The sequence below is a fragment of the Mobula hypostoma genome, chromosome 2 (genome assembly GCF_963921235.1).
Source record: "Mobula hypostoma chromosome 2, sMobHyp1.1, whole genome shotgun sequence".
NCBI classification, from domain to species: Eukaryota; Metazoa; Chordata; class Chondrichthyes; order Myliobatiformes; family Myliobatidae; genus Mobula; species Mobula hypostoma.
Genome location: NC_086098.1, coordinates 41,675,712 through 41,703,322, shown reverse-complemented (window position 1 = coordinate 41,703,322; position 27,611 = coordinate 41,675,712). Strand labels below are relative to the sequence as shown.

General features: G+C 38.8%; 1 protein-coding gene across 11 annotated transcripts in view; it reads right to left on the bottom strand.

Moving 5' to 3' along the window:
• LOC134339515 (dystrobrevin beta) overlaps nucleotides 1-27,611 on the bottom strand; it is a 587,877-nt gene that overhangs the window by 64,597 nt on the left and 495,669 nt on the right. For 6 of the 11 annotated variants that reach the window (XM_063036126.1, XM_063036119.1, XM_063036153.1 and 3 more), the window contains 2 exons: nucleotides 24,058-24,154; nucleotides 19,588-19,608 (listed from right to left, as the gene is read on the bottom strand). In XM_063036126.1, the coding sequence (XP_062892196.1) occupies nucleotides 19,588-19,608; nucleotides 24,058-24,154 (118 nt within the window). Of the gene's footprint in view, nucleotides 1-12,544; nucleotides 13,768-19,587; nucleotides 19,609-24,057; nucleotides 24,155-27,611 lie in introns of those variants that run through there. The other 5 variants (XM_063036160.1, XM_063036144.1, XM_063036179.1 and 2 more) reach the window with 2 other exon arrangements.

Sequence of the window (27,611 nt, the reverse complement as noted above, 5' to 3'; positions counted from 1 at the left end):
TGTGTACCTCTTCCAGAGGTCTACAGAAAAGCTGATGCAACCAGTTACCTGCTGGCTGAAACTAGTCAATAACTGTAAGACGTTGCAGCTAGAGAAACTAATACAAGCTCATAATCAATCCCTGAGTATCTGTATACATGGGCTTCAGTATAATTACAAGTTCATCGGATCATATACTGTAAATTCATCTATACAATAGCATTGGTCCAAGAAGGTAGAAGACAGGATTTTAGGATTAGTATATATCTCACTTGAAAATACATGCTTGGATTTCAGTCTGGAAGGACGTTCAGATGCAATTTTAGGAAAGGAGTGGCACTGCAAGTTGAACAGTTGTCTCTTATGACCTGACTTTAGTCCTGGCCTTCAGCGCTTGTTTTTGTGGAGTTTACACAGTCCCCTACCACTCTATGGTTTTGCCTTCCAGTTTCCTTGCGTTTTCTGATGATATGCAGGTTAATAGGCTAATTTTCCATGCTTAATTGTGCTGGTAAAACCCAGGAGGAGTTGATAGGAATTTAATAAAATGTGATCAGCCTAGGGTTAGTGTAAATGGTGCTTGATTGTTGGCACAGACTTGATGGACTAAGTGGCCTGTTTCCATGCAGCCCGAGTCTTTTACCCAATAAATGAATAACAGTTTTCTAAAGTTTCCAGCAGGACCTGAAAGACAGAGTTTAGACAGTTTAAGCTTCAGGCTTGATCCACAAAAACTAAGGCTGGTTACAGGAGGAGTGAAGATGAAGTATGCTCATATTCCAAGGATTGAGGACAGATTACAACAACAACAGGATTGAGCACGGATTACAATCCTCACCATGATTAAACAGCGTATTAAAGATGACAGCCATGGTTTTCCTACAAACACGGGAAAGGGATGCTGGTAGTACCTAACTCTAGTGGAACCCTGATTGCCAATGGCAACAGCAGAGGAGATAAAAGCATCATGTGCAGGATGTATTCTTTATTCACACTGCCCACTTAGAAAATAGCATGGCTTCTTTCAGACGTAAAGATTATGACAGAGGACACAGGTGGAAACAATCATGCCTTACTGCCATATTATACTTCTTTCAGCAAAGGGATCACAGACTAATTTCAAATATTTTCTTTCTCTTGGTACTCAAACCGTATACACACATGGTGCAACTTACTTCTTCTGCAACTTTCAGCTACGTTAAAGGAGAAAAAACACATAAAACCACTTATCTGAAATAAAATTGCAAGCACTTGTGCATTTTCACAATTGTTTAGTGATATTTGTTGAGCATCAAACCTAACTTCATTTGAAAGCGTTCCCAATTCCTTTAACCTCTTAAGGACTGTCAAAGCATTTCAGAATCGATTTCAAATTCACATTTATTCAGATAAAGAGATTCAAAGTGCATAGGGAGATATCCAAATGTTCCTTCATATTTTTTTCACAATAATTTCAAAATACATTCAAGAGCTATTACAGTAAACAGCCAAATTCTAAATCTGTCAATTTCTTTCAACGGAAAAAAAAGTAAGTCAGAAATTACACTTCCTTTCTGCAGAGCAATAAAGTCCTACCACATTCCACAGAAACATTAAAAAAGTTTAATGGCATGAAAGAAAAAAATTCCTGATTATAAAAATAAAATATTTTTCATGTACACTTCTCCCGTGAAACAGTTAAGCAGCAACGTTTCAAAACACAAGCACGAGGAAATCTGAAAATTCTGTCGTGACGAAGGGTCTCGGCCCGAAACGTTGACTGTACCTCTTCCTAGAGATGCTGCCTGGCCTGCTGTGTTCACCAGCAACTTTGACATGTGAAGCAGCAAAGTTTTTAGTTTTGGTTTTACTTCATTGGAGTATTATGTGACATTAAGGCTGGAGTGTTCACTGAAATCCTTAAACTTTTGTTTCAGCAATCTGATGAACCTACCTGGTTCAAGCAGGCTTCAATTATACTGATGCTTTAAGAAAAGTGTGGTGGGCTGCCTCAGTGACCATCTTCCAGTAGCACTAACATCCACTGTGATCAAGTGTTTCCAGATGTTGGTGATGAAACATATTGATTCCTGCCTGAGAAGTATCTTGAATCCACTCCAGTTTGCATACCGCCACAACTGGTCAAGAGCTTATGCCATTTTGGCTACTCAAATCAATCCTGGGGCAGCAAAGATGCATACAGCAGGATGCTCTTCACTGACTACAGCTCAGCATTCAATATTATCATCCCCTCAAAATTACTCAACAAGTTCGAGGCCTCAATACCTCCTTGTGCAACTGGATCCTCGATTTCCTCACTTACAGACCCCAATCAGTTCAGGCTTGCTTCAATTGTTTGCATGTTTTCTTTTTCATTCCCTTGCATATCAGGTGGTTAGTTGTTTATTTTTATGTTATTTTTTTCTTTAACCGGGTTCTTCAGGTTTCTTGCATTGTGGCTACCTGTGAGAAACAAACCTCAATGTTGCATAATTTATACATTCTTTGATAATAAATGTACTTGAATCTTGAAATCTCCATCAGCATAGGTGCACCTCCTGTTTTTGTGCTTAGCCTGTTTTACTCACTTTACACTTATGACTGAGGCTAATGCCAATGTCAAACTGATGACACCACTTTTGTAAACGGAATCAAAGCTGGTGATAAATTTGCATATAGAGGGAGATTGATAATCTGGCTGAGTAGTGCCACAACAACTTCTCACTCAATGTCAGCAAGACCAAGGAGCTGATTGTTGATTTCAGGAGGAGGAAACCAGAGGTCCATGAGCAAGTTCATATCGGATTGGAATTTTAAATACCTCGATGGTATCATTTCCGAGGATCTGTCCTGGGCCCAACACATATGTGCCATTATGAAGAAAGCATGGCAGTGTCTCTATTTTCTGAGGTTTGAATTGATTCGACATGACATCTAAAACATTAACAAACTTTTATAGATGCGAGTGGAGAATATAATGACTGGTTGCATCACGGTCTGGTACGGAAACACCAACATCCTTGTACAGTAAATCCTACAAAATGTAGCAGACATGGCCCAGCCCATCACGGGTAAAGCTCTCCCCAACACTGAGCACATCTACATGAAGTGCTCTCTTCTCATGAGTGCCATCAGGAATAAGGTATAGGTGCTTCAGGATCAACACTAGGTTCAGGAACAATTATTACCCATCACCCATCAGGCTCTTTCACCAGTGGGGAAAACTTCACTCACCCTATCATCAGAATATTGCCACAACCTATGGACTCACTTTCAAGGGCTTTTCATTTCATGTTAATAGAACATAGAATAGCACAGCACATTACAGGACCTTTGGCCCACAAAGTTGTGCCGACCCTCAAACCCTGCCTCCCATATAACCCCTCCCACCTTAAATTCCTCCATATAACTGTCTAGTAGTCTCTTAAACTTCACTAGTGTACCTGCCTCCACCACTGACTCAGGCAGTGCATTCCATGCACCAACTACTCTCTGAGTAAAAAACCTTCCTCTAATATCCCCCTTGAACTTCCCACCCCTAAACTTAAAGCCATGCCCTCTTGTATTGAGCAATCTGGGGAAGAAGCGCTGGCTATCCACTCTATCTATTCCTCTTAATATCTTGTACACCTCTATCATGTCTCCTCTCATCCTCCTTCTCTCCAAAGAGTAAAACCCTAGCTCCCTTAATCTCTGATCATAATCCATATTTTCTAAACCAGGCAGCATCCTGTAAATCTCCTCTGTACCCTTTCCAATCCTTCCACATCCTTCCTATAGTGAGGCAACCAGAACTGGACACAGTACTCCAATTGTGGTCTAACCAGAGTTTTATAGAGCTGCATCATTACATCGTGACTCTTATGAACGCACTACCCTATCTACCTGTGAGGCTACTTTCAGGGATCTGTGGACATGTAGCCCCAGATCCCTCTGCTCCTCCACACTACCAAGTATCCTGCCATTTACTTTGCACTCTGCCTTGGAGTTTGTTCTTCCAAAGTGTACCACCTCACACTTCTCCGGGTTGAACTCCATCTGCCACTTCTCAGGCCACTCCTGCATCCTATCAATGTCTCTCTGCAATCTTCGGCAATCCTCTACACTATCTACAACACCACCAACCTTTGTGTCATCTGCAAACCTGCCAACCCACCCCTCTACCCCCACATCCAGGTCATTAATAAAAATCACGAATAGTAGAGGTCTCAGAACAGATCCTTGTGGGACACCATAGTCACAATCCTCCAGTCTGAATGAACTCCCTCCACTACGACCCTCTGCCTTCTGCAGGCAAGCCAATTCTGAATCCACCTGGCCAAAATTCCCTGGATCCCATGCCTTCTGACTTTCTGAATAAGCCTACCATGTGGAACCTTGTCAAATGCCTTACTAAAATCCATATAGATCACATCCACTGCACTACCCTCATCTATATGCCTGGTCACCTCCTCAAAGAACTCTATCAGGCTTCTTAGACATGATCTGCCCTTCACAAAGCCATGCTGACTGTCCCTGATCAGACCATGATTCTCTAAATGCCCATAGATCGTATCTCTAAGAATCTCTTCCAACAGCTTTCCCACCACAGACGTAAGGCTCACTGGTCTATAATTACCCGGACTATCCCTACTACCTTTTTTGAACAAGGGGACAACATTCGCCTCCTTCCAATCCTCCGGTACCATTCCCATGGACAACGAGGACATAAAGATCCTAGCCAGAGGCTCAGCAGTCTCGTCCCTCGCCTCGTGGAGCAACCTAGGGAATATTCCGTCAGGCCCCGGGGACTTATCCATCCTAATGTATTTTAACAACTCCAACACCTCCTCTCCCTTAATATCAACATGCTCCAGAACATCAACCTCACTCATATTGTCCTCACCATCATCAAGTTCCCTCTCATTGGTGAATACCGAACAGAAGTATTCATTGAGGACCTCGCTCACTTCCACAGCCTCCAGGCACATCTTCCCACCTTTATCTCTAATCGGCCCTACCTTCACTCCTGTCATCCTTTTGTTCTTCACATAATTGAAGAATGTTCTTGATATTTATTGCTTTTTTTTGCACTTTTTTGTATTTACACAGTTTGTTTTTTTTCTGCACATTAGTTGTTTTCCACCTTGTTGGGTACATTCTTTCATTAATCCTTTTGTGTTTCTTGTATTTACTGTAATTGCCCACAAGGAAATGAATCTCAGGGTTGTACTGTATATGGTGACAAATCTATACTTTGATAATAAATTTAATTTGAACTTTGATATGAAGCTCCTAGCCTCAATATTAAAACCATCTCCCATCATGTGCAAATCATGAACAAATAGAAAACCTGTGGAAAGTAACTCCAGCTACCTGTTAATTTTTCATTGGCTGTACATTCCACTAACACCTTGCTCATGTTTTGGAAGAAAATAACCGTCTGTCTGCAGTAATTTATATTAAAAAAATTATTGTATATGCTACAAGTGCATAAATCTACCTCTATAGTTGGTTATTAATCTTAAATTCAATGATGAACATAAATCTCTGATTGCAGATTTTAATATAAAGTAGCACATGATAAGCTGTTGTTATTTTATGTTGCCTTCTAAATATATTTATACAAGATTGACATGTGGTTGCAAGAAAAACATTTATCTCAAACTTTTTACATCACTGGAATGTTTCAAAGTATTCATAACCAATTCATTGTATTACATGTGCAGTTTTAAAGATGGATAATCTAGCTAATTTTATAAGCAACATAGCAGTAAAACTATAAATTTATACTTGGGGTCATTTATACTTAGTATATCAGTTACTCCACAGAATCTCAGTATAAAGTTCAACTTTAGTTACAGAGATACAGGATTTAAAAAAAAATAGGAATGACAAAGTCTTGTGTTGAAATAAAATCCTATGCCTTATGCCAGAACAACAGCGCCATCTAGAGTCTGATACTCAGTTGGCCTTTAGGTTGCTTTATTGACATCTTTATTTTGTATTTATAACAAGCAAGTGGGTAGAGAATCATTCACACTTCCTACTCCATTAAATTTGATTTAAAAGAAATAAGTGTTTTAAAACAGAAGATTGATTGCATCATTTTCATTTTATTTGTACATTACTTTAATACATATAACAGTATCTTGATATGCATCAGCTGCCATTCTGTGCAGGTAGTTGAATTATTATAAAAATAGTAACAATAAAAAAAAGGAAACATTTCATGAAAAGTTCCACATTATTCTGAACAAACTGATAAATGCAGACATTTAACAACATTTCATTCGAACACTGTCCAACAAATATTTTTTAAAAACAGACAAAATAAAAGTTCCCACAATTTAAAAATTAAATGACCACCTGCTTTTTGGTTAGAAATTATGATACATTAAAATGGGCCAAATGCTACAAAGGACAGCTGGAATTTTTAAGTGAAGCTGAAACAGATTTTATGCTGGTGGTAATCACTGATCTTGAAGTTTTGCCAATTTGTACCAATCAACCAATAGAGTCAACTGAATTAAAAATAGTTCAAAGTTTAAAAACAAACCTCTAAGGATAAATGCCAAAATTCGAGATGCTCAACCCAAATTGGCTGATGTATACATTTGACCTCAGGAGACATATCCCACTGATCACATGCTGTGTTCTGTGAAGGCCTGGATTGAGGAAACTTCTAAAATGGAAGGTCACTGTTAACCACCCAACAACTTAGACGTTGATGGCTCTGGGACAGAACAATGTGAGATTAACCTCAGCCATCTCTGATATCAGGCTATAAACAAGGGTAGCCAAATCATTATCTACTTTCCAGCTTTAAAGGCAGAAAGGAAGCAGGAAAAGAACAATTAGCATTTATGGGGGCCTGAGTTTCTGTTACAATCCCCTCTAAGAATGGCAATACACATACAATTATTTATATAAAATTCATTGAAAACAATTAACTGAAAGAAATAATTATAATAGATATTTCCTTAATAAGAATTCAAATAGTCAATTAAGATTCATTTTCTGCCATAAAAAGGCATTTGCCAGGATTTAAAACACCTTTGAATGATTAATAGAATACAATCATTTAACCAACATGGCATGACTTTGGTGTTAATGTATAGTTTCTTTCAGCTAGATTACAATCGCTTAATTCAAACCTAAAATATTTGTTCAATTGAATAGATATTTACGGTTATGACAAGGCAAAATGACACAAGAAACATCATCATTACTTATGGAATCAGAAGGAGGCTTCAGGCAAACGGCAACATCACTGTGCTCTTCCAGTCAGAAACTTTTAAACTTAGCCCAATATACTTTGATTGTACATGGCTTCAATACGCCTAAATACCTTTGTAACAGAAGGCTTAGTAATCAAGACTCCACACTTGAATATACATATTCTATGGGAACTGGGTTTGTTGAAAAAAGCTGAGTTTGTTGGATAAACATTTGTATTTGGAAAAGAGGAAATGTATGGGGACATGAGAGTGATATTGGCCATGTCAGTTGCGCACAATTAAGTTCCAGAATCTAAAACATCCAGTTGAAATAGCAGTTATCTAATTCTTAAATATAAAAATTCATGATAATAATAATAATGAGAAAACAGAATATCGCAATTGTAGTCTACCAAATAGACCGCATCACCAATTGCAAACAATACTGCTCCATATGTCCAAAACACTGAAAAGATGATCTAAAAAAAACAGGCATGTAGCTATTTAATAATCTTCTGCAATTTTATAATAAACAGGGTAAACTATAAGACAAAACTTTTGACTTAAGAGTTCAGTTTTAACACGCACCTGGACATGTTAGTCTACTTCTCCTACACTGCCGAAAAGCAGAATGACATTAGTCCAGCGTGGGCTTCAGATGCATTCAAAAATTGCAAATAAACTTTTAGAGACATGAAGCACAGTAACTTCATTACAAGGCACACGTATATTTCTACCCAATAGTTTAATGAGATCTGTGGTTCATTCAAAATGATCAACTATCAGACCGGATAAAAGTAAATGAATGTTCACCATCTCACAACATTTTAAATGTTAAAATTTCACTAGCACCAAACAAAAGTATTATGATTTGCAATAGCACTACTTATCTTCCAATTTTTCTTCTATAGTCAATTGATGGGAACATGGTGCCTGAAATTAGGTACTGCAGCAAAATGGATCCATCTAATCCCCTATATATACTGACATAATGAACACTTACAGAGACTCAGGATATAATGGAGAAATGCAAGTAATGTTAAAAAAAAAGAATGAAATTGAACTATGTGGGGAATGACGACACAGACTCTAATAAATCCTGCATGTAGTTATTTAAGTTAACATAACTTGAAAAGGGCAGAAAAATTGAAATATGAAGATAAGCTGGTTAATAATATGAAAGAGGATGCCAAAAGATTTTTTTCAGGTATATAAGGAGTAAAAGGCCAAATTTGAAGAAATGAGAAAGGATCTAAAAAGTGTGGATTGGGACAGGTTGTTCTCTGGCAAGGATGTGATTGGTAAGTGGGAGGCCTTCAAAGGAGAAATTTTGAGAGTGTAGAGTTTGTATGTTCCTGTCGGAATTAAAGGCAAAGTGAATAAGAATAAGGAACCTTGGTTCTCAAGGAATATTGGAACTCTGATAAAGAAGAAGAGAGAGATGTATGACATGTATAGGAAACAGGGAGCAAATAAGGTGCTTGAGGAGTATAAAAAGTGCAAAAAAATACTTAAGAAAGAAATCAGGAGGGGTAAAAGAAGACATGAGGTTGCTTTGGCAGTCAAGGTGAAGGATAATCCAAAGAGCAAAAGGATAGTAAGGGATAAAATTGGTCCTCTTGAAGATCAGAGTGGTCAGCTATGTATGGAACCAAAAGAAATGGGGGAGATCCTAAATGAGTTTTTTGCATCTGTATTTACTAAGGAAACTGGCATGGAGTCAATGGAAATAAGGCAAAGAGGTAGTGACGTCATGGAACCTATACAGATTGAAGAGGAGGAGGTGCTTGCTGTCTTGAGGCAAATCACAGTAGATAAATCCCCAAGACCTGACAGAGTATTCCCTCAGACCTTGAAGGAGACTAGTGCTGAAATTGCAGGGGCCCTGACAGATATATTTAAAATGTCGGTACCCACAGGTGAGGTGCTAGAGGATTGGAGAGTGGCTCATGTTGTTCCGTTGTTTAAAAAAGGATCGAAAAGTAATCCAGGAAATTATAAGCCGGTAAATTTGATGTTGGTAGTAGGTAAATTATTGGAAGGAGTACTGAGAGATAGGACCTACAAGTATTTGGATAGACAGGGACTTATTAGGGAGAGTCAACATGGCTTTGTGAGTGGTGGGTCATGTTTAACCAATCTATTAGTTTTTCAAGGAGGTTACCAGGAAAGTGGATGAAGGGAAGGCAGTCGAAAAATGGGCTGAAAAATGGCAGATGGAGTTTAATACAGACAAGTGTGAGGTATTGAACTTTGGAAGGACAAATCAAGGTAGAACATACAAGGTTAATGATAGGGCACCGAGGTGTGCAGTAGAACAGAGGGATCTGGGAATACAGGTACAAAATTCCCTAAAAGTGGCATCACAGGTAGATAGGGTCGTAAATAGAGCTTTTGGTACATTGGCCTTTATAAATCAAAGTATAAGAGTTGGAATGTTATGGTGAGGTTGTATAAGGCATCGGTGAGGCCGAATTTGGGAGTATTGTGTGCAGTTTTAGTCACCAAATTACAGGAAGGATAATAATAAGGGTGAAAGAGTGCAGAGAAGGTTTACAAGGATGTTGCCGGGACTTGAGAAACTCAGTTACAGAGAAAGGTTGAATAGGTTAGGACTTTATTCCCTAGAGCGTAGAAGAATGAGGGGAGATTTGATAGAGGTATATAAAATTATGATGGGTATAGATAGGGTGAATGCAAGCAGGCTTTTTCCACTGAGGCAAGGGGAGAAAAAAACCAGAGGACATAGGTTAAGGGTGAAGGGGGAAAAGTTTAAAGGGAACATTGCGGGGGGGTCTTCTTCACACAGAGTGGTGGGAGTGTGGAATGAGCTGCCAGATGAAGTGGTAAATGCGGGCTCAATTTCAACATTTAAGAAAAACTTGGACAGCTATATGGATGAGAGGTGTATGGAGGGATATGGTCCAGGTGCAGGTCAGTGGCACTAGGCAGAAAAATGGTTTGGTACAGTCAAGAAGGGCTGAATGGCCTGTTTCTGTGCTGTAATGTTATATGGTTCTAAAAGAGAAGCAAGAGTGGATACTGGACTGTCAAGAGAAGGATAGTGGAGAGGTAGTAATGGGGAACAAGGAAATGCAGATGAGGTGAATTTATACTTCGCATTGGTGTTCACCATGTGGAGGGCAGAGCTTAGGATGATTGCACCTGACGGCGACTCCTTTGCTTGTATCTTCAGAAACAGCTCTATTTCTATCTAAAATATCTTTTTTTTTCCCCTTCTCCAGGTTCTTTTGAAGACCCTGACCTGGAGTTACACACTGACTTCGGTTGTTTACGGAAATGGGACCCACTCTCAGGGCCTCACGACCAGCCACTTTTCGATATGCTAAGGATGTGGCCTGGAAGACTAGCGCGCCTTCAGGGTGCCGGGTTCTCGTGGCTCTGGAGGAGGGCAGATTCGAGGTCGGTGCCGCCACCTGATGTGTCATGGGAGTACACAGAAGACCGAAAGCAGCGAGCTGGCTGCTGGCTGTGTGCCCAGAGACCGAGTTCTTCCCTGCTTGGCTGCCACTACTCTTCATGTCATATATTAATGATCCAGATGACGGAATTGATGGTTCTGTGACCAAGTTTGCAGATGATATAAATACAGGTGGATGGGAGTAGTGTTGAGGAAGCAGAGAATCTGTAGTAAGATTTAGACAGGTTTGGAGAATGAGCAAAGAAGAGGCAGAGGAACATAGCATAGGGAAATATATGGTCATGCATTTTGGTAGAAGGAATAAAGTTATGGGCTGTTTTCTAAATGGGGAATTAAGTCAGAAATTGGAGACGCAAAGGGATTTGGAAGTCTCAGTGCAGGATTTCCTAAAGGTTAACTTGCAGGTTTAGTTGGTAGTAAGGTAGTAAGGCAAATGCAATTTTAGCATTCATTTGGAAAGGAAAAGAATCACATATGTCTGATAACAAATTTTAAAAACTCTATGTGATCTTTTTCTAATTATAAATTAAACTTGTATCTTCTGCTTTCTTAACACAGTCATTTAGTAATCAAGTGATACATATTAATTTACTCAATTCAATTCATAACCATCTCTTTTTAAGTTAAAATGTTTGTTAACACGAGGTTATTTTCATTGTTTTTCGCAGGCAAAGTCCTTATGTCTAAGTGACCAGAACTACATATTGTATCCAGAAGGATTTGAGTCAGGGTCCTATAAATTTTTTTGGCATTTTTCTTCTCTTTCTTTATTAATTCCACCATTACCACTTCATTATTTGTTTTTATTACTGCGACTAAAATACCAGATGTAGCATTTCATTTACACATTCATTCTAATCCTTTGACCTTGTTCTTTTGTATGAAATTTAATGTGGGGCCATGTAAACTTTTGTTAATAATTCCATCTGCAGATAATTTTGCCAATTCGGTTTTTCCAAGGTGTACAGGTGGATTTGCAGAAGCAAATTGGTCTATCATGTTGAGTCAAGCTGGGTGTCAACTCGCAATTTTCTCAACCTGTTTATGGATCAAATACCTTAACAGTCAAGCAGATTTCCTTCCTCCAGTGTTTCTGCCATTGCGTTGACCATAGTAACAGCACAACTGCGTGTGCAGGCTGCTTTTCATTACTTATTGACCAATATGAACAGTAACCATTCATTGTGCTCACGTGTGCTTTTGTTCCTGTAGCACAGTCATAGTTTTTGCTGTACATTTCCTGCACAACTGTATGATTTCAATTAATTGATTTTGCAAAGGCAAATCAACCATGTCCTGCTTATTTTTACAGCATGCTTGAAATCTAAAGAATAATGAGCAATAGTAAAAGTTTTAATTTCATGCCATACAGTAAGTTATTGCAAAAATAACCATCAGACTGCCAGCCGAAGTAGTGTATTATCATGCAGAAGCAAAACATCACATCACCCAAATAGAGCACTCAGCTGAGCAGATTTTGATTCGACTGATGCACTTTCCATTATTATTGCAGGCTAAGATATGACAGAATTTATCAAAGAGGATAAAAAACAATTTTTTGAAAAGTACATGAAATAAAGCAAAAATTCTACAGCAATTTGAAGTGTGTGTGTACATGAAGCTCTTTGTTGACAAAACGAAACTATGAAGTAAATCCTTGCTTCTTTGTTGTCTAGAAAGATGCTTTTTCATTTTGTTCTTTGTTTTCATGCTTTCATTTGCACATTAAGTGCAAGTTTTAACATTTAGCTAAATTACTCAAAAACTCGAAATCCTTCCCGAAACTCTGACAGAATAATCATTTCAATCATTAATACACACAGAATGCTGGAGAAACTCGGCTAGGCCAGGCAGCATCTATGGGAAAAAGTGAACAGTTGATGTTTTGGGTTGAGACCCTTCATCAGGACAGCCTGAAACGCTGACTGATTACTCTTTTCCTACATACTGCCTGGCCTGCTGAGTTCCTCCAGCAATTTGTGTGCATTTACTTTGATATCCAGCATCTGCAGATTTTCTCTTGCTGTGCTTTACGCCATTAAGTATGTTAAGGCTTGTAGGGGAAGTTATAGTCATACAGCACTACAGCACAAAAAAGAGGCCATTTGGCCCATCTAATGCATGGTCATCCACCTTGTCCCATCTACCATAGTCCTCCATACCCATCTTATCCATGTACCTATATAAACCTTTCCTGAATGTTAAATTCACATCTACCATTTCTGCTAGCTGATTGTTACACTCTCGCAATGCCTCCTGAGTGATATTTTGCTCAGATCTATCACCATCCTGCAGTTTTCTATTTTACAGCTCTCCTCTATGTGGCCTTATGTCCACATTCACCTCTAAACTATTAAACTTGATCTGAATCGTATAGTTTAATAAAACAAAGCCCCTGAACTAACTGACTTAATCTAGGTGACTAGAAATTAATACAAAAGTTAGAATAAATAAAAATAAACAAAAAATAAAACAGTTACATAAAAGCAAAAGGACTGTGGAAGAAATCTTTAAAACTGCAAATAACAAAACAAGTTAACATCTGATAGAAATTTCAAGCTGTGGTCAGAAAGAATCAAAAAAATCTGAGAAAAGAAAGGCCCTGGAAGTAGATGGTTTCTGGGAAGACCCAAATAAGAAGAGAAGATTGAAGAGGCAATAAAAAGCAAAGACTGTCTGGAAGTGTAAAATTGTGAAATCTAAGTTGATCCTACAAAACAAATAAGCAGAGATTAATTGCTCAATTGCCAGCCAAGTTCAAGTCTCAGTTTTAAGATTAATTGCTATGAAGTGTTAAGCTAGTTGTGCGAAGGAAAGAGATGTTGCAATTACTTTGAGTGACTTGCAGCTTTAAGTAACTGGTCATGAAGAAATGTATGCAAACATTACATCATACGCTTAGAGAGCGGATTGACTTATCAGCCATTAGGAAAACACTATCTATAATCATTGTGCAAAAAAGATGGGATTGTAATCAGAAATGCACCGGTCTAATCATACAAGTTTAGTGTGCACAGGAGCTAGACACGTACATAAAAAAAGAGAAAAAAAAAATCCCATGAATAATAAATAAATATTTTAAACTAAAGATTATGACAAGCAAAAACCCTTGATCACATTGTTAGGCTCAGCATCAATCTTTTAGCATCTGGAAGATCACAGGCAGCACTGTAAATAGAAATTAACAATTTTAATACATTATGTCTGGAATCCAAATTAGAAAATAAAACTAAAATGACCAAAACAACATTAACATGACTTTATTATCACTACGAATAGCATAGAGATGTTGCAAGGTGTTCTGTTACAAATCAAGTACTACACAAAACTGATACGTTTTCCAGCATCTGCAGATTTTCTCTTGTTTATAGATTTTATTTTAGGTTCTCTTGTTCCAGGTTTTATTTTACAAGTGGTTTCTCCTGACAGTGAAGAACGAACAAAAATAATAAATTCCCTCTGGATACAAAAAAGATATACACTTATGCCAAGTCTTAAGTAAAAATAATCTCTTTGACCCCTATCATCAAGCAGGAGCACCCAGAGTATTAGGACCGAACTTTTCAGATGGGAAACAGGCCACAAGACTCTGGAACTCCCTGCCACCACCCAGGTCTCATGAAAAATAAAGCACCAGTGGTATTGCACTGTTTACTTTATAGATTGTGTCGTAAATATACCTCATTATTTGTTAAATTTATTTGTGGTAATATTACTCTATGCTCTAAGTTCAAAGTAAATTTTATTATCAAAGTACATATATGTCACCTTAGACAATCCTAAGATTGATTTTCTTGTGGGCATTCTCAAGAAATCTACATTACAGAATGATAACTATAACAGGATCAATTAAAGACCGTGTGTGAGTTATATGTACAATGTACTGGACCTTGGTCCAGAAGAAAATTTCATTTGGCGGTATACATGTGTACAAGTGAGTGGACAATAAATTGAACTTGATAAGAAAGCAACACACAGAGGTTTGCTTGTTGACCTGAAAGAGGAATCTACTAGAGGAGAACCAGCTTTTTCCTCTACCCTGAGCTGTTGATATCCATTCCCAAATAGATTTGATGCTGAGGGATTGCACAAGGTAATGATGAGGAGACAAAATACACATGGGACACCAGTGTGAAAGTAAAGCCTAATATACAATAGCTGATTCTTATTAAATGTCCACCCAATGTCACTCAGTATCTGATCGAAGACTATGTAAAAAACAAAGAATGTTGGAAGGCTATTAAATTCATATGAATAACTCCTAAGAGGAAAGATGTCTGGTGTCATGATGTAGTCCAGCACTTTGCTGTGTCCAGTACCTTTGTTGATTTCCTGACTGTCCATCCTGAAGAAAGCCCAGCTGTAGAACCACCTGCAAACCTACTTTCCTGCTTTCCCCTTTCCTTCTATTCAATGGTCTGGGGCAGTACGCCATTTCTTATTCTTTGGGGAATTCATGTATAGGAAGCTTTCACAGAATAAAAGCTTTTGCAGCTCATATAAATATGTACTTTAACATTCCCATCCCCCATCTCTCCCGAAGACACACGTATCACTTGATGCACTCTGAGCACTGAAGAACTTAACCAGAATTACTGCACAGAAACAAGCTGCCAGGACCAAGTGGCCTTGGCTTGATTTTGTTCAGCACACCAACCTCACAGACAAATAGAGCAATCCTGCAACAGGTGGCTTGTCTTATGTAGAAGCAACTTTGCAGTTTTTGTAACGTACATCCTGCAGCCTCGTCTTACTGCAGTTAACTACAATCTCTGGATCAAGGCAGGAGGGTGGCAGCTTCGCTTGTCACTGTTATTGCTATGGAAATGGGTTGCAGGCCTGTCTGCGGCTTCACAGAATTTTATAACTGAAGCACAACTGTTTGAGACAAAATTCTGGTGAGATCTTTTGGAAAACTTGTTGTATCCTTCTGGAAGGATGCCAGTAAGACTGTTTAACTCCCTTGGCTGCTTATTCCCAGACTAAGACAGCCCTGGTTCCCTCCCTTATTTTGAGCCATGATTGTGTGCTGAGATGATTTATTACTAATGCAAACAGTCTTGCACCTATGTTTGCATTACTCCATTCATTGCCACCAGATGTTCTGGGGATCCAATTAATCTTCAGCTTAGCTCAAAATGCTCCCCATTGCATGCTTACCTACCACATGGACGAATCACATTTTATATTATGGTATGAAAAGACTCATGTCATCAGAACCAGTTACAGTACAACCCTGATAATTCACCGATCATTCAGAAATCCTGCTGGTTTGGCATCCAGCTCACTAGTTGCTCATTCCTGTGCTCCCTTTAAGATACCTGGTTTCTGTGCTTCCTTGAAGTTCACTAAAGCCCTGGTGCCAATGCTCCCCTTGAAACAACTTGGGTGCCCCCAAAAGCTCAGAGGTTCCATTTCCCATACTCCCTTGGAACTCACCAGAGCCCCATTTCTACACTCATCTAATTGCAAGGCACCTGACCGCAAGTCCCTACAAAGGACTGAGAGAGAACTGCTGAGAGGATCATGAGGGTCTCTCTTCCACCCATCAGAGATATTTATCATGAGCGCTGCATACGCAGGGCACTTAGCATTGTCAGTGATCCCTCAACAATCTCTTTGATCTCCTACCATCAGGCAGGAGGTACCATAGCATTAGATAAAGCTTCTTCCACCACCTTCCCCCAGGGTAAGAATACTGAACTCCCTGCCACTACCCAGGTCTCATCACATATGAAGTGCCAGTAGTGCTATACTGTTTATTTTAAACTTGTATCATAGTTGCACCTTATTATTTGTTAATTTATTACTTTATGTATTATGTGTGTGAGTTACATGTACTCTGCTGTGCACATTGGCCTGGAGGAACATTGTTTTGTTTGCCAGTATAGATGTGCAAAGTTGAATGACAATAAGCAGAACCTGAAATTAATGGATGCTGTTTCCCATGCTCCATTCAACTTTATTGGAAAATTTATTATGCTGTTGTGTAACATGTGAAACTCAAAAGTGTGTTGCACTACTAATTGGAATAACATCCGATAGTTGAGAAAATTTGCCAGTCCTGCACCAAGTCTCCAGAAAACTGGATTAACAGAGGTTTATCTTGGTTTCTCAAGGACCTAATAAACATATGTAACAAGACTTATCAAGTTATTTAAGTTGATTTCTTTGTCATACAATAATAACTTCATTGTCTTGTTTCTCATGACGCCTACCAACAAATTTATAAAAATATTATGCTCATATGATCATAAACACATGGGTAATTTATGGAGCCGTTTTTAAAGGTGAGTATCATGTTAAATATTGTCATCTTTAGACCATAAGACAAAGGAGCAGAAGTCGGCCATTCGGCCCATCGAGTCTGCTCCGCCATTTTATCATGAGCTGATCCATTCTCCCATTTAGTCCCACTCCCCCGCTTTCTCACCATAACCTTTGATGCCCTGGCTACTCAGATACATATCAATCTCTGTCTTAAATACACCCAGTGACTTGGCCTCCACTGCCGCCCATGGCAACAAATTCCATAGATTCACCACTCTGGCTAAAAAAATTTCTTCGCATTTTGGATCTGAATGCACGCCCTTCAATCCTCAAGTCATGCGCTCTCGTACTAGACTCCCCCATCATGGGAAACAACTTTGCCACATCCACTCTGTCCACACCTTTCAACATTCGAAATGTTTCTATGAGGTCTCCCCTCATTCTTCTAAACTCCAAGGAATACAGTCCAAGAGCGGACAAACGTTCCTCATATTTTAACCCTCTCATTCCCGGAATTATTCTAGTGAATCTTTAGCACTATATACATTCTCTATGATTTGTAGAAAATAGTAGTGTATCGGATTTAGGTACTAACAATGGTAACTTTTTGTTAAGTCCATCCAGATGTATGACCTTGTTCTTTCTCAAAAATGTCCCATCTAATATTTATAAATATTTTACAGCTTTCTCCAAGGTATTTAACTTCCATGCTGAGATGATGCCTGTGAAAAACATTAAAGGACTAATTTAGAATATTTGCTTCATCAGTCAACATATCATGTTTCTATTGATCGGATGTTTCCTTTCCTGACTGCATGGTTTACATAAAGTCAAAGCAATGCTTGACAATTCCCTGCTGTTTTAATTTCATTCCTTAACTAATTTATTGGTTACCTTGGTTCCCATTGCACAGGATTTCTCAAGTTTATTCATTTTAATTCCATGCTCTTTTTACTTCCAATTGCTCTGTCCATTCTGATTTCCTTCATTTATCTCGTAATTTTCCATTCAAGGGCTGTACCTTACTATATAATTTCAACAGCTTATGTTTACAAGTGCCATGATATTTCTTAGAATCTTTTTTCTTGGTTACTACTTACATCAGGTTTAACAGCTCGTTTGCATTCCTTATCCATTTGATCCTAGCAACAACTCAACACAGTTAATAGGATTACCATTTTCCTTCAGTATTCTTCATAAAAATTCAAATTCACACCCTTAGAAACTATATCTGTCCATGTGCAAACTGTACAATGCAAGCTCATGATTGAACACTTTTCTTATCATGATCCTTGTCATCATCATGTTTCAAAATGTACAACTGTTATATTAACGGTTACATGAAAAGGCCTGCATTATTGCACATTTATCCAGTCAACAGTATCAATTACTGACACACACAGTTTCCCTTTCTCTCATTCTCCCTCAGAAGAGCCTCCGGGATGTTCAATTTATTTAGATTTCATGCACATGAATATGGAACTTCTGAGGAATTTAGGTCACCACCACCTTGGATTGGTGTGCATTTATTTCATTATTTCTTCCTTGTCTGTTCATTTCATAATGTTTCAGGTACTTATTCACGCATTTCCACTCAAACAGCTCTTTACCACATAATCAGTTCAAGTTCACATATATCATCAGCAGCCTTTATTTTGCATTTGTTTTTCAAATACAGTAGTACTTTGCTTGCATTTTCTGCTTTATTATTTCCACATTACCCTGGCCCCTGTTGCATTCAGGCAAAGTGTATTCCATCTGTAGTGTACTTTTTGCCCAGACCTTGCCTTGGGAATCTGACATCTCCTCTGCATCTTGCTAAGGTTATTACCTTGCACTCAGTCTTGCACTTGCACTTCAGTCTAGAAATAAAACTCTTAAAAAAGACCCCCAGCCTTCTGCTTTTGAAGTGAACAACGTAAATTGAGACTTCTGGATGATTTTTGTGTGCTTCGTATTTTCTTCCATTCACTGTGTCACTGCTTTCACAGTGTAAAATATACCTTTCAAGATTCTTGGTAACAGCTGCAAAATGGGGTAAAACAAGTGCTACTACTTTGGGATCTTTACTATTGATCCCAGCACTGTTTGATCAGACAGGGATCCCTTGGGGAGGGGTAAAGATGTCGGTGCTTTCCTTAGAACAATGCTGTCAACAATATCCTATTCCCAGGATGAAAGAAGCATCCTTAAAAAAGTGCTATGGCTTAAGGATAAAGAAATCAATCCATACAGAAAGCAGAGAAGCAACAACTGGCCAATTTATGTTAATAACTATCACCAAACTATTGCTTTACAATGAGTACTGGATTAAAACAGACATATTTGCAGGACTGTGAAAAAAAGGGCCATACAGTGCAACTACTTTTCAAATTAGTGGCTCAGACATAAGCAGGCTGAATTGATTTTGTTTTTGTGTTGTAGAATTATGAACATATTACATATTGAAGAATAAAAGATAAAAGCATGTAGATAATCAATTAAAAGTGCCAATTATGAACAGTTTGGTACATTTATCAACAAAGTATCTTTACTTACTGCTAAGTTATGCTTAGTAGCTGGCACCAAGGTCGAGGATGTTGATATGTGCACCTATGTTGTGCACATAGGGCCAAAGACACTCTCACTCACTATTATCCATTCTAGAAAGGCTATTCACATTTTACCTTCATGCACAGAACTGAAACACTCGGGAATATAAGGTTGAGTTCAACTTACTGCCTGCTTCTGCTCCTCATCCTATACAAGTAAGCATTTGGAAAAATTGAAAGAAACATGAGAAAAGAGAAGATAGATTATTGGAATGTAAATAGACATCTACAACTGTTGAAAGGCGAGAAGAGCAGTAAACAGGGACTTATACATGGCTCCAGCAAAAATCAATGCACAAGCCAGGAAAGATTGATTTACTAAGGCAGTTGGAGTCATTTACACACTTTGTTGGAAAGAAAGGAAGGTTATCCCTTTTGCATTAATAATTAGTAATCCAACTCCCCCCTTGCTCCCAAACCCCCGATCACTCTTGCTACTGTTTCACAAAGCACTGGAATTCCCTCGATATTTGTCCATCATGGTTTCTGCCTTCGTCCTCATTCTGGTATCTTTCCATTAACTGGATGAGGCAAGTGGAATGTTTGCTATAACTTAACTCACAACCTGACTTAGCTCTAATTGATATGATATTTCTATTTGCCACTGTTGGGGGTAAAAAGGACACCCGCTCCTCGTTCCACAGTCAACAAAACAAATTAGATAAGATGCAATCCATACATTAAGACAAAGCTGATTTATTTAACAGCAGCTTGAGTATGGGAACTGAGAGTGATTGACTGGATTAATCTGGAAATGGAGGCAGTGTTAAAAGAAAAACAAAAGCTGGCCAATATTTTGTATGGTGCTGCCCGCAAACTCATCTAACACACACTACAGTTGCATATAGAGATATAATGTTGAAAGCAACAGAGATAATTAAAAATTGTCTCGTGTCTGCCAGAGTAACATTCTTTATAGAGCCAAAAGCCTGAACATTGTACTGACATGTGGAGACCATCAGCTGCTGGTGGATGATTCAATAAATGTCACGATATTTTATAGTACATGTAATAACACACCAGAAACATTTACCTTGCTTCTGCAGATCTTCAAAACCCACTTTACAAAAAACACAACATAACTTGTACTTAAAAATGAGTAACGACGACATTGAGTCAGAAGAAAGCTACATAACAGAGCTTTCACAGCTCCCTTTGGTAGAGAATTGCAGAGATTCACTGAACATTGTGCACAGAAACCGAACTCTGAACTCCACAGCACCCGGGCTGTTACAGTGTTGCACTAACTGCTGCACTATCGTAGCACCCATCTGGTCTCTTATGGACTGAGATTAACAGCGCCCACATGCAGCCTCAAAATCAAATTGGTGAACTCTTTCAGAGGTGTCACAGGATGTGGGAAACGGAAAAAAAATATCATAAGCACCATTCAAAAAGAAAACACCATGTGTTCCTAACACTTTCCTATACCTTTGCCTAACATTAGATGAATACCAAAGAGGGAAGTAATTGGATTCTAACCCCATCTTTCAAGGAACAGCTTCAGTTCTATGAAAGGACATAGTATAATTTTGACATAAGAATATAGCAAGGTAAATTTTGTTTAAATATGTATGAGAATATTACGCCAATATTTTTAGAGTAACCTCCTTATAAAAAAAACCTTAAGAAATACTTTAAGACAAATGAGCAATTTGCTTTCAGAATCATTTTGAGATTCAAATCTTTCTTAACCCCAATGGCAGAACACATTGATCCACTGAACATCACAATAAGTATTTTTAGTGCAAGATAATTTCCATGTCTCTCATCTTCAACTCTCAACTGCCATGTTGGTACTAATTTTGGCAAACATGCTAATAAAACACGGCAGTAAAGAGAAACACACACAAAATGCTGGAGGGACTTAGCAAGGCAGGCAGCATCGATGGAAAAAAGTACAGATGCTGCCTGGCCTTTAAGTTCCTCTGGCTTTTGTGTGTGTTGCTTGGATTTCCAGCATCTGCAGATTTTCTCTTGACAATAAAGGGGAATGCAGCCTAACCTTTAAAACCAATAGGATTATAGAGGACCAAATAATAATTCTACTTGAAAACATGTGACAAAGATTATGATTAAAGAGCCAAAACATCAATAAAAATCAAGCAAACAACAGGAATTCTGCAGATGCTGGAAATTCAAGCAACACACATCAAAGTTGCTGGTGAACGCAGCAGGCCAGGCAGCATCTCTAGGAAGAGGTGCAGTCGACGTTTCAGGCCGAGACCCTTCGTCAGGACTAACTGAAGGAAGAGTGAGTAAGGGATTTGAAAGTTGGAGGGGGAGGGGGAGATCCAAAATGATAGGAGAAGACAGGAGGGGGAGGAATGGAGCCAAGAGCTGGACAGGTGATTGGCAAAAGGGATATGAGAGGATCATGGGACAGGAGGCCCAGGGAGAAAGACAAGGTGGGGGGGGACCCTGAGGATGGGCAAGGGGTATATTCAGAGGGACAGAGGGAGAAAAAGGGGAGTGAGAGAAAGAATGTGTGTATAAAAATAAGTAACAGATGGGGTACAAGGGGGAGGTGGGGCATTAGCTGAAGTTAGAGAAGTTGATGTTCATGCCATCAGGTTGGAGGCTACCCAGACGGAATATAAGGTGTTGTTCCTCCAACCTGAGTGTGGCTTCATCTTTACAGTAGAGGAGGCCGTGGATAGACCGCTTTGCTGAACACCTACGCTCTATCCGCCAGAGAAAGCAGGATCTCCCAGTGGTCACACATTTTAATTCCACATCCCATTCCCATTCTGACATGTCTATCCATTATTTTCATTCATTTTATTATTTATAATCATTCATTGGTATTTCAAACTGCTTTAACCAAGTGTATTATTTTGAAGTTTCTGAAATAATTTCCATCTTAGTTTTTTTTAACTTATTATAAAACTTCACATTAGTGATCTATCAAAGTGTTCTGGGGGACACAGGTGGTGACATCACAGGATATGAGATGTGCAGCCTCTGTGCCACTTGGAGACTATTTGGTCTCAACTGCTCCCCTCTCTGTTCAGTGGTCATCTTGTCCAGTCAGGACAATTGCCAAGAATAATTTGCTCCATTGATTTCAATGAAGCAACACCGAGTCTCAAGCATATGCTAATTGCCATGATTATATTCGAATGTTTATGTTTAAGATTTTCTTACATTTAAAAATTAAAAGTTATAAGTAATTTTAGTAATTTTCTAAACATGAACATCAGAAACATTTAAGTAATTCAGCAGTTTTGACAACATGCTAAGCCACAGGAGCTGTCAACATATCAGTTTTTCGAGTTTTAGGCCCTTTCATAAAACTGTATTGACACAGAACCCTTTACCACGCGGGTTCAAATCATCTCCATGTTAGAAGCTTCTGTGAGGGTAGTGTCAGTAGAAATAGCAAACTCTGGGAACCAATGCAGGGGACTCATTGATGTCAGAAAGATGTGGGCCATTCTGCACTTTAGATCAAAATCCCTACACACTACGAATGTGGCCTGGGAGTAAAGAATCCACAACAATGAGAGTAACGTTTGTCCACAGTCATTAGTAATACCCTTCAGCATCAATGGGATGCAAAAACAACATTTATGGGCTGTGTGGGAAGGGAAGGTTAGATTGATCGTGGAGTAGGTTATAGGTTACAACAACATTGTGGGCTGAAGGGCCTGTACTGATCTGTATTCTTACTAGTTAAGATAAATTTACAGATCAACTTTTACTTTCCAAAAAGATTATAAATGACTTTTGCAAGAACATGCTGGCTTTGAAATTCTATGAGAGATGGGGTGGGAGCAGGGGAAGAGGAAGGTGAGCAGCTATAACTCTAGAAAGTAGCAGACTCCAAAGGAAAATCTCAGCTGGAGCTTAACAGGGAGAATCACTCAGTAATTCAAGGCCATTAAATCACCTACATTGCAGTCCAATGCCTTTTTATTTCTGATATCATATCCAAATCGATATAGATTTAAGAGGTGAAAACTCCCTCATTAGTATTACACATTCCTTAATTAAAAACATCGCTGTATAGAAACTGAAATATTGCAAAATAAGGTTTAAAACAGTAAGAAGATGAACAAAGCTGATCAGAAACAAAATCAGAATCAGATTTTGACAAAATGTGTTAACTCTGAAGTTGTTTTTATTTTGTCTCATTCAGCTCAGGAGAAAATACTTCCAGTGAGATGTTCACACAAATTTAGGGACTCTTATTGAAGAATCCTGGGTGGCTTCTCCTTCAGGGAGTATTAGACCTATTTTCTACCTTGCCTGTGACTGCACAACTGCATTTTTGAACCTCAGTGCAGAAGTCTGACTACCTGCAAAGCTTAACCCACCTTTTCATAGCACAATGCGTCAACCACAGTTCATCAAAAGTAAAGCATCCTTGGTTGGCTGATAAAGTTAAATTTATGGCACAAAAATATAAATATAATTTGATGTGCATATTTTTTCCAATTATAATTTAATGCATTCATAATGTGAAGAGCAAATTGGATAAGTGCATACCAAGAACAAAGGCTGAGCAGACAAATAATAGGGAAAATAAAATATTCTATCTATAAAGGAGTTGATGGTTTCTAAAGTCTATGTAGTGGCAGGGAATATTTCTTACCTTCAGCAGCTTCATTAGTCCTTCAAGCTGTACCATCAGCTCACGGCGACTCTCTTGCAAGGCTGACATCCGCTGCTCTAGCTCGTCTTTTCTTTGCCTATTGAATGAACAGACAAAGAAATTAAGCCCCGTCTCTCTCAAAAAACACTGGGGAATTCAAGCACTCAGACTGTCTGGTTCAGAACAAGGCTGTGCATCAAAAAGCAGTTTCAGCACTCCACTGCAACGCAGACAAAAACAAAGCCTCTTGTCAAACATGACTATACCACTGGATGAGAATTTATTCACTACAGAGGGATTGTATCAAGAAATTACGTGCATTACAGTATTTTAGAGTGCTCTTCACGCTTACTCAGCACTATTACATTGAGATTAAAAATGAAACATCATATTCACATCTATTGATTTGTCACCAAGAGTAACATTTCATAATTGATGCTTTGTGAGCAGATGGGTTGTCACACTGCAGGTGCACAGGTGAAGATTAACTTCAAAAAGAAACTGCTTTAAAAAAAATCACTAAAACTAGCTAACACAAAGAGAGAGGGGGTGTAAAAGGCTTTCTCATCTAAATAACAGCAGATTTTAAGATGAGGAGAATTGCCTGGTTAGTTACTTATTCATGAGGGCAAGTCTGTTGGAGAAAAATCTGCTGACTTAAGCCAAACTGTTTTTAGTATGAATAGAAAGGTAGCTCCAAACAGACAGCAAAGTTACCAGTACTGGGAGAAATGTAGTACTTATCTCTCCACAAAACTGCTAAAATTTAACATTTATCTTGAAAGGTGATATCTTAAATTGGAATAATGGAACATGAATTATATAACAAGAAATTTGATTGAGTAACCCATTAACAGTTACAAAGTTTACTAAAAAGAGGCACCACAAGGTGTGTTTCCAGAATTATGAAATGTCACAGATAAATAATAGATTATCAACAAGTTGGATTCATGCCAGATTTAAAGGATGTTTCCATTACCCCCAGTTGTGCCTTAGTGTAGAGTACACACACTTGGTCCCAAAGCCACGCACATAAATATTCACACAAAAAAAAATCTTAGTTGGTTGGCAGTCATCTTTGCCTTTGTGACAAAATACAGATGGAATTTAGCACTTCTCTGCTTCATCTGACAACAATATAGAGACTTCAGAACATCTGGACCATAAAGCACTTGCATAAAGATTGCTTTTCTTAGAACAATTCAACCAGACATTAAAAATAACCCTGGTTTCTAAAGTACAAAATACAGCGATAAACAATCACTTAAAAAAAGATACAGATTTAACTGCCTTTGCTTTGAAAATGGCACTTACAAGAAACATTTTTAAAAAAGGTTATTGAAGTAGCACTGATCAAACAAGTTGCTGTATTGATCATGATGGCTTTCATCTCAAGACTTGATGCCCTACAACTGATTCAGTCCATAACTTTAAGTTAATTATGTTCTTAAATTAAATGCAGCCAACAAAAATGATCAGTTTCAAAGCAAATTAATTTCCCAAATGTTATGAAGTAAATAAAAACAGAAAACAACTGGAAGCATTCAGCAGGTCATGCAACATCTGCAGAAAGATCTGCTTCTCCATCTACAAATGCAACCTGATGTGTTGATGATTCCTAACATTCTCTGTTTTTCAAACACAATGAAATCTGTGCATGCTGGAAATCCAAGCAACACACATCATAACGCTGCAGGAACTCAGCAGGCCAGGCAGCATCCATGGGAACGAGTAAACAGTCGTCACCAAGAAGATTATACACTTTAATATGTGGCTAAGGAGTTGGTGTAGGAGGGAAGGACTAAGATTTTTAGATCATTGGGTTCTCTTCCAGGAAAGGTGGGACCTGTATAGATGGGATGGTTTGTACCTGAACCGGAAGGGAGGGTATGATATCCTAGCAGGTAGGTTTGTTAATGTTACACTGTGGGGTTTAAACTAGAGCTGCAGGGGAATGGGAACCCAATAGCCAGAACAGTCAGTGGAGAGGTTGGGAAAACGTCAGACAAAGTTAGGAACCAGAAGGTTGAGCATGGTGCGACTAGTGGAATATATGGAATAGATGGCTTTGTGGCTAAGTTTGCTGACAATATAAAGATAGGTGGAGGGGCCGGTAGTGCTGAGGAAACAGAGAGTCTGCAGAGAGACTTGGATAGATTGGAAGAATGGACAGAGAAGTGGCAAATGAAGTACAATGTTGGAAAGTGCATGGTTATGCACTTTGGCAGAAAAAATAAACGGGCAGACTATTATTTAAATGGGGAAAGAATTCAAAGTCTGAGATGCAACGGGACTTGGGAGTCCTTGTACAGGATACCCTTAAAGTTAACCTCCAGGTTGAGTCAGTAGTGAAGAAGGCGAATGCAATGTTGGCATTCATTTCTAAAGGTATGGAGTATAGGAGCAGGGATGTGATGTTGTGGCTCTATAAGGCGCTGGTGAGACCTCACTTGGAGTACTGTGGGCAGTTTTGGTCTCCTTATTTAAGAAAGGATGTGCTGACGTTGAAGAGGGTACAGAGAAGATTCACTAGAATGATTCCGGGAATGAGAGGGTTAACATATGAGGAACATTTGTCCGCTCTTGGACTGTATTCCTTGGAGTTTAGAAGAATGAGGGAAGACCTCATAGAAACATTTCGAATGTTAAAAGGCATGGACAGAGTGGATGTGGCAAAGTTGTTTCCCATGATGGGGGAGTCTAGTACGAGAGGGCATGACTTAAGGATTGAAGGGTGCCCATTCAGAACAGAAATGCGAAGAAATTTTTTTAGTCAGAGGGTGGTGAATCTATGGAATTTGTTGCCACGGGCAGCAGTGGAGGCCAAGTCATTGGGTGTATTTAAGGCAGAGATTCAAAGGTATCTGAGTAGCCAGGGCATCAAAGGTTATGGTGAGAAGGCGGGGGAGTGGGACTAAGTAGGAGAATGGATCAGCTCATGATAAAATGGCGGAGCAGACTCGATGGGCCAATGGCCTACTTCTGCTCCTTTGTCTTATGGTCTTAGTGTCCTGAGCTGCATATATTTCACTGCAAGAGGTATCATAGGAAAGGTAGATAATAGTGCCAAAGATGAGGCAGCTGGTTTACAAACAGAGGCAATGTGTAGTGAGGAGAGGCTGTTGATAGGGCAAAATTGCAGATGAGTTGCAATGTAAAAGGTGGACAAAAGCGAATACAGGAATGAAGGTATTATGGTTGAGTGCAGTATGTGGAATATGGTAGATGAATGTAGCACAATTGCATATTGGCAGGTATATGTTGTAAGCATCGCAGAATCATGCCTGGAAGATTACAGCTGGGAGCTTAATGTCTAAGAATACTCATGGTATCGAAAGGACAGGCAGGAAGACAGAGGAGGCAGCATTGCTCTCTTGGTAAAAAATGAAATCAAATCAGTAGAAAGAGGTGACACAGGGTCGGAAGATGTTGAATCTTTGTGAATAGAGCTAAGGAACTGTAAGGGTAAAAGGACCCTGATGGGAGTTATATACAGACCCCCAAACAGTAGTAAGGATGTGGCCCACAAATCACAATGGGAGATAGAAAATGCT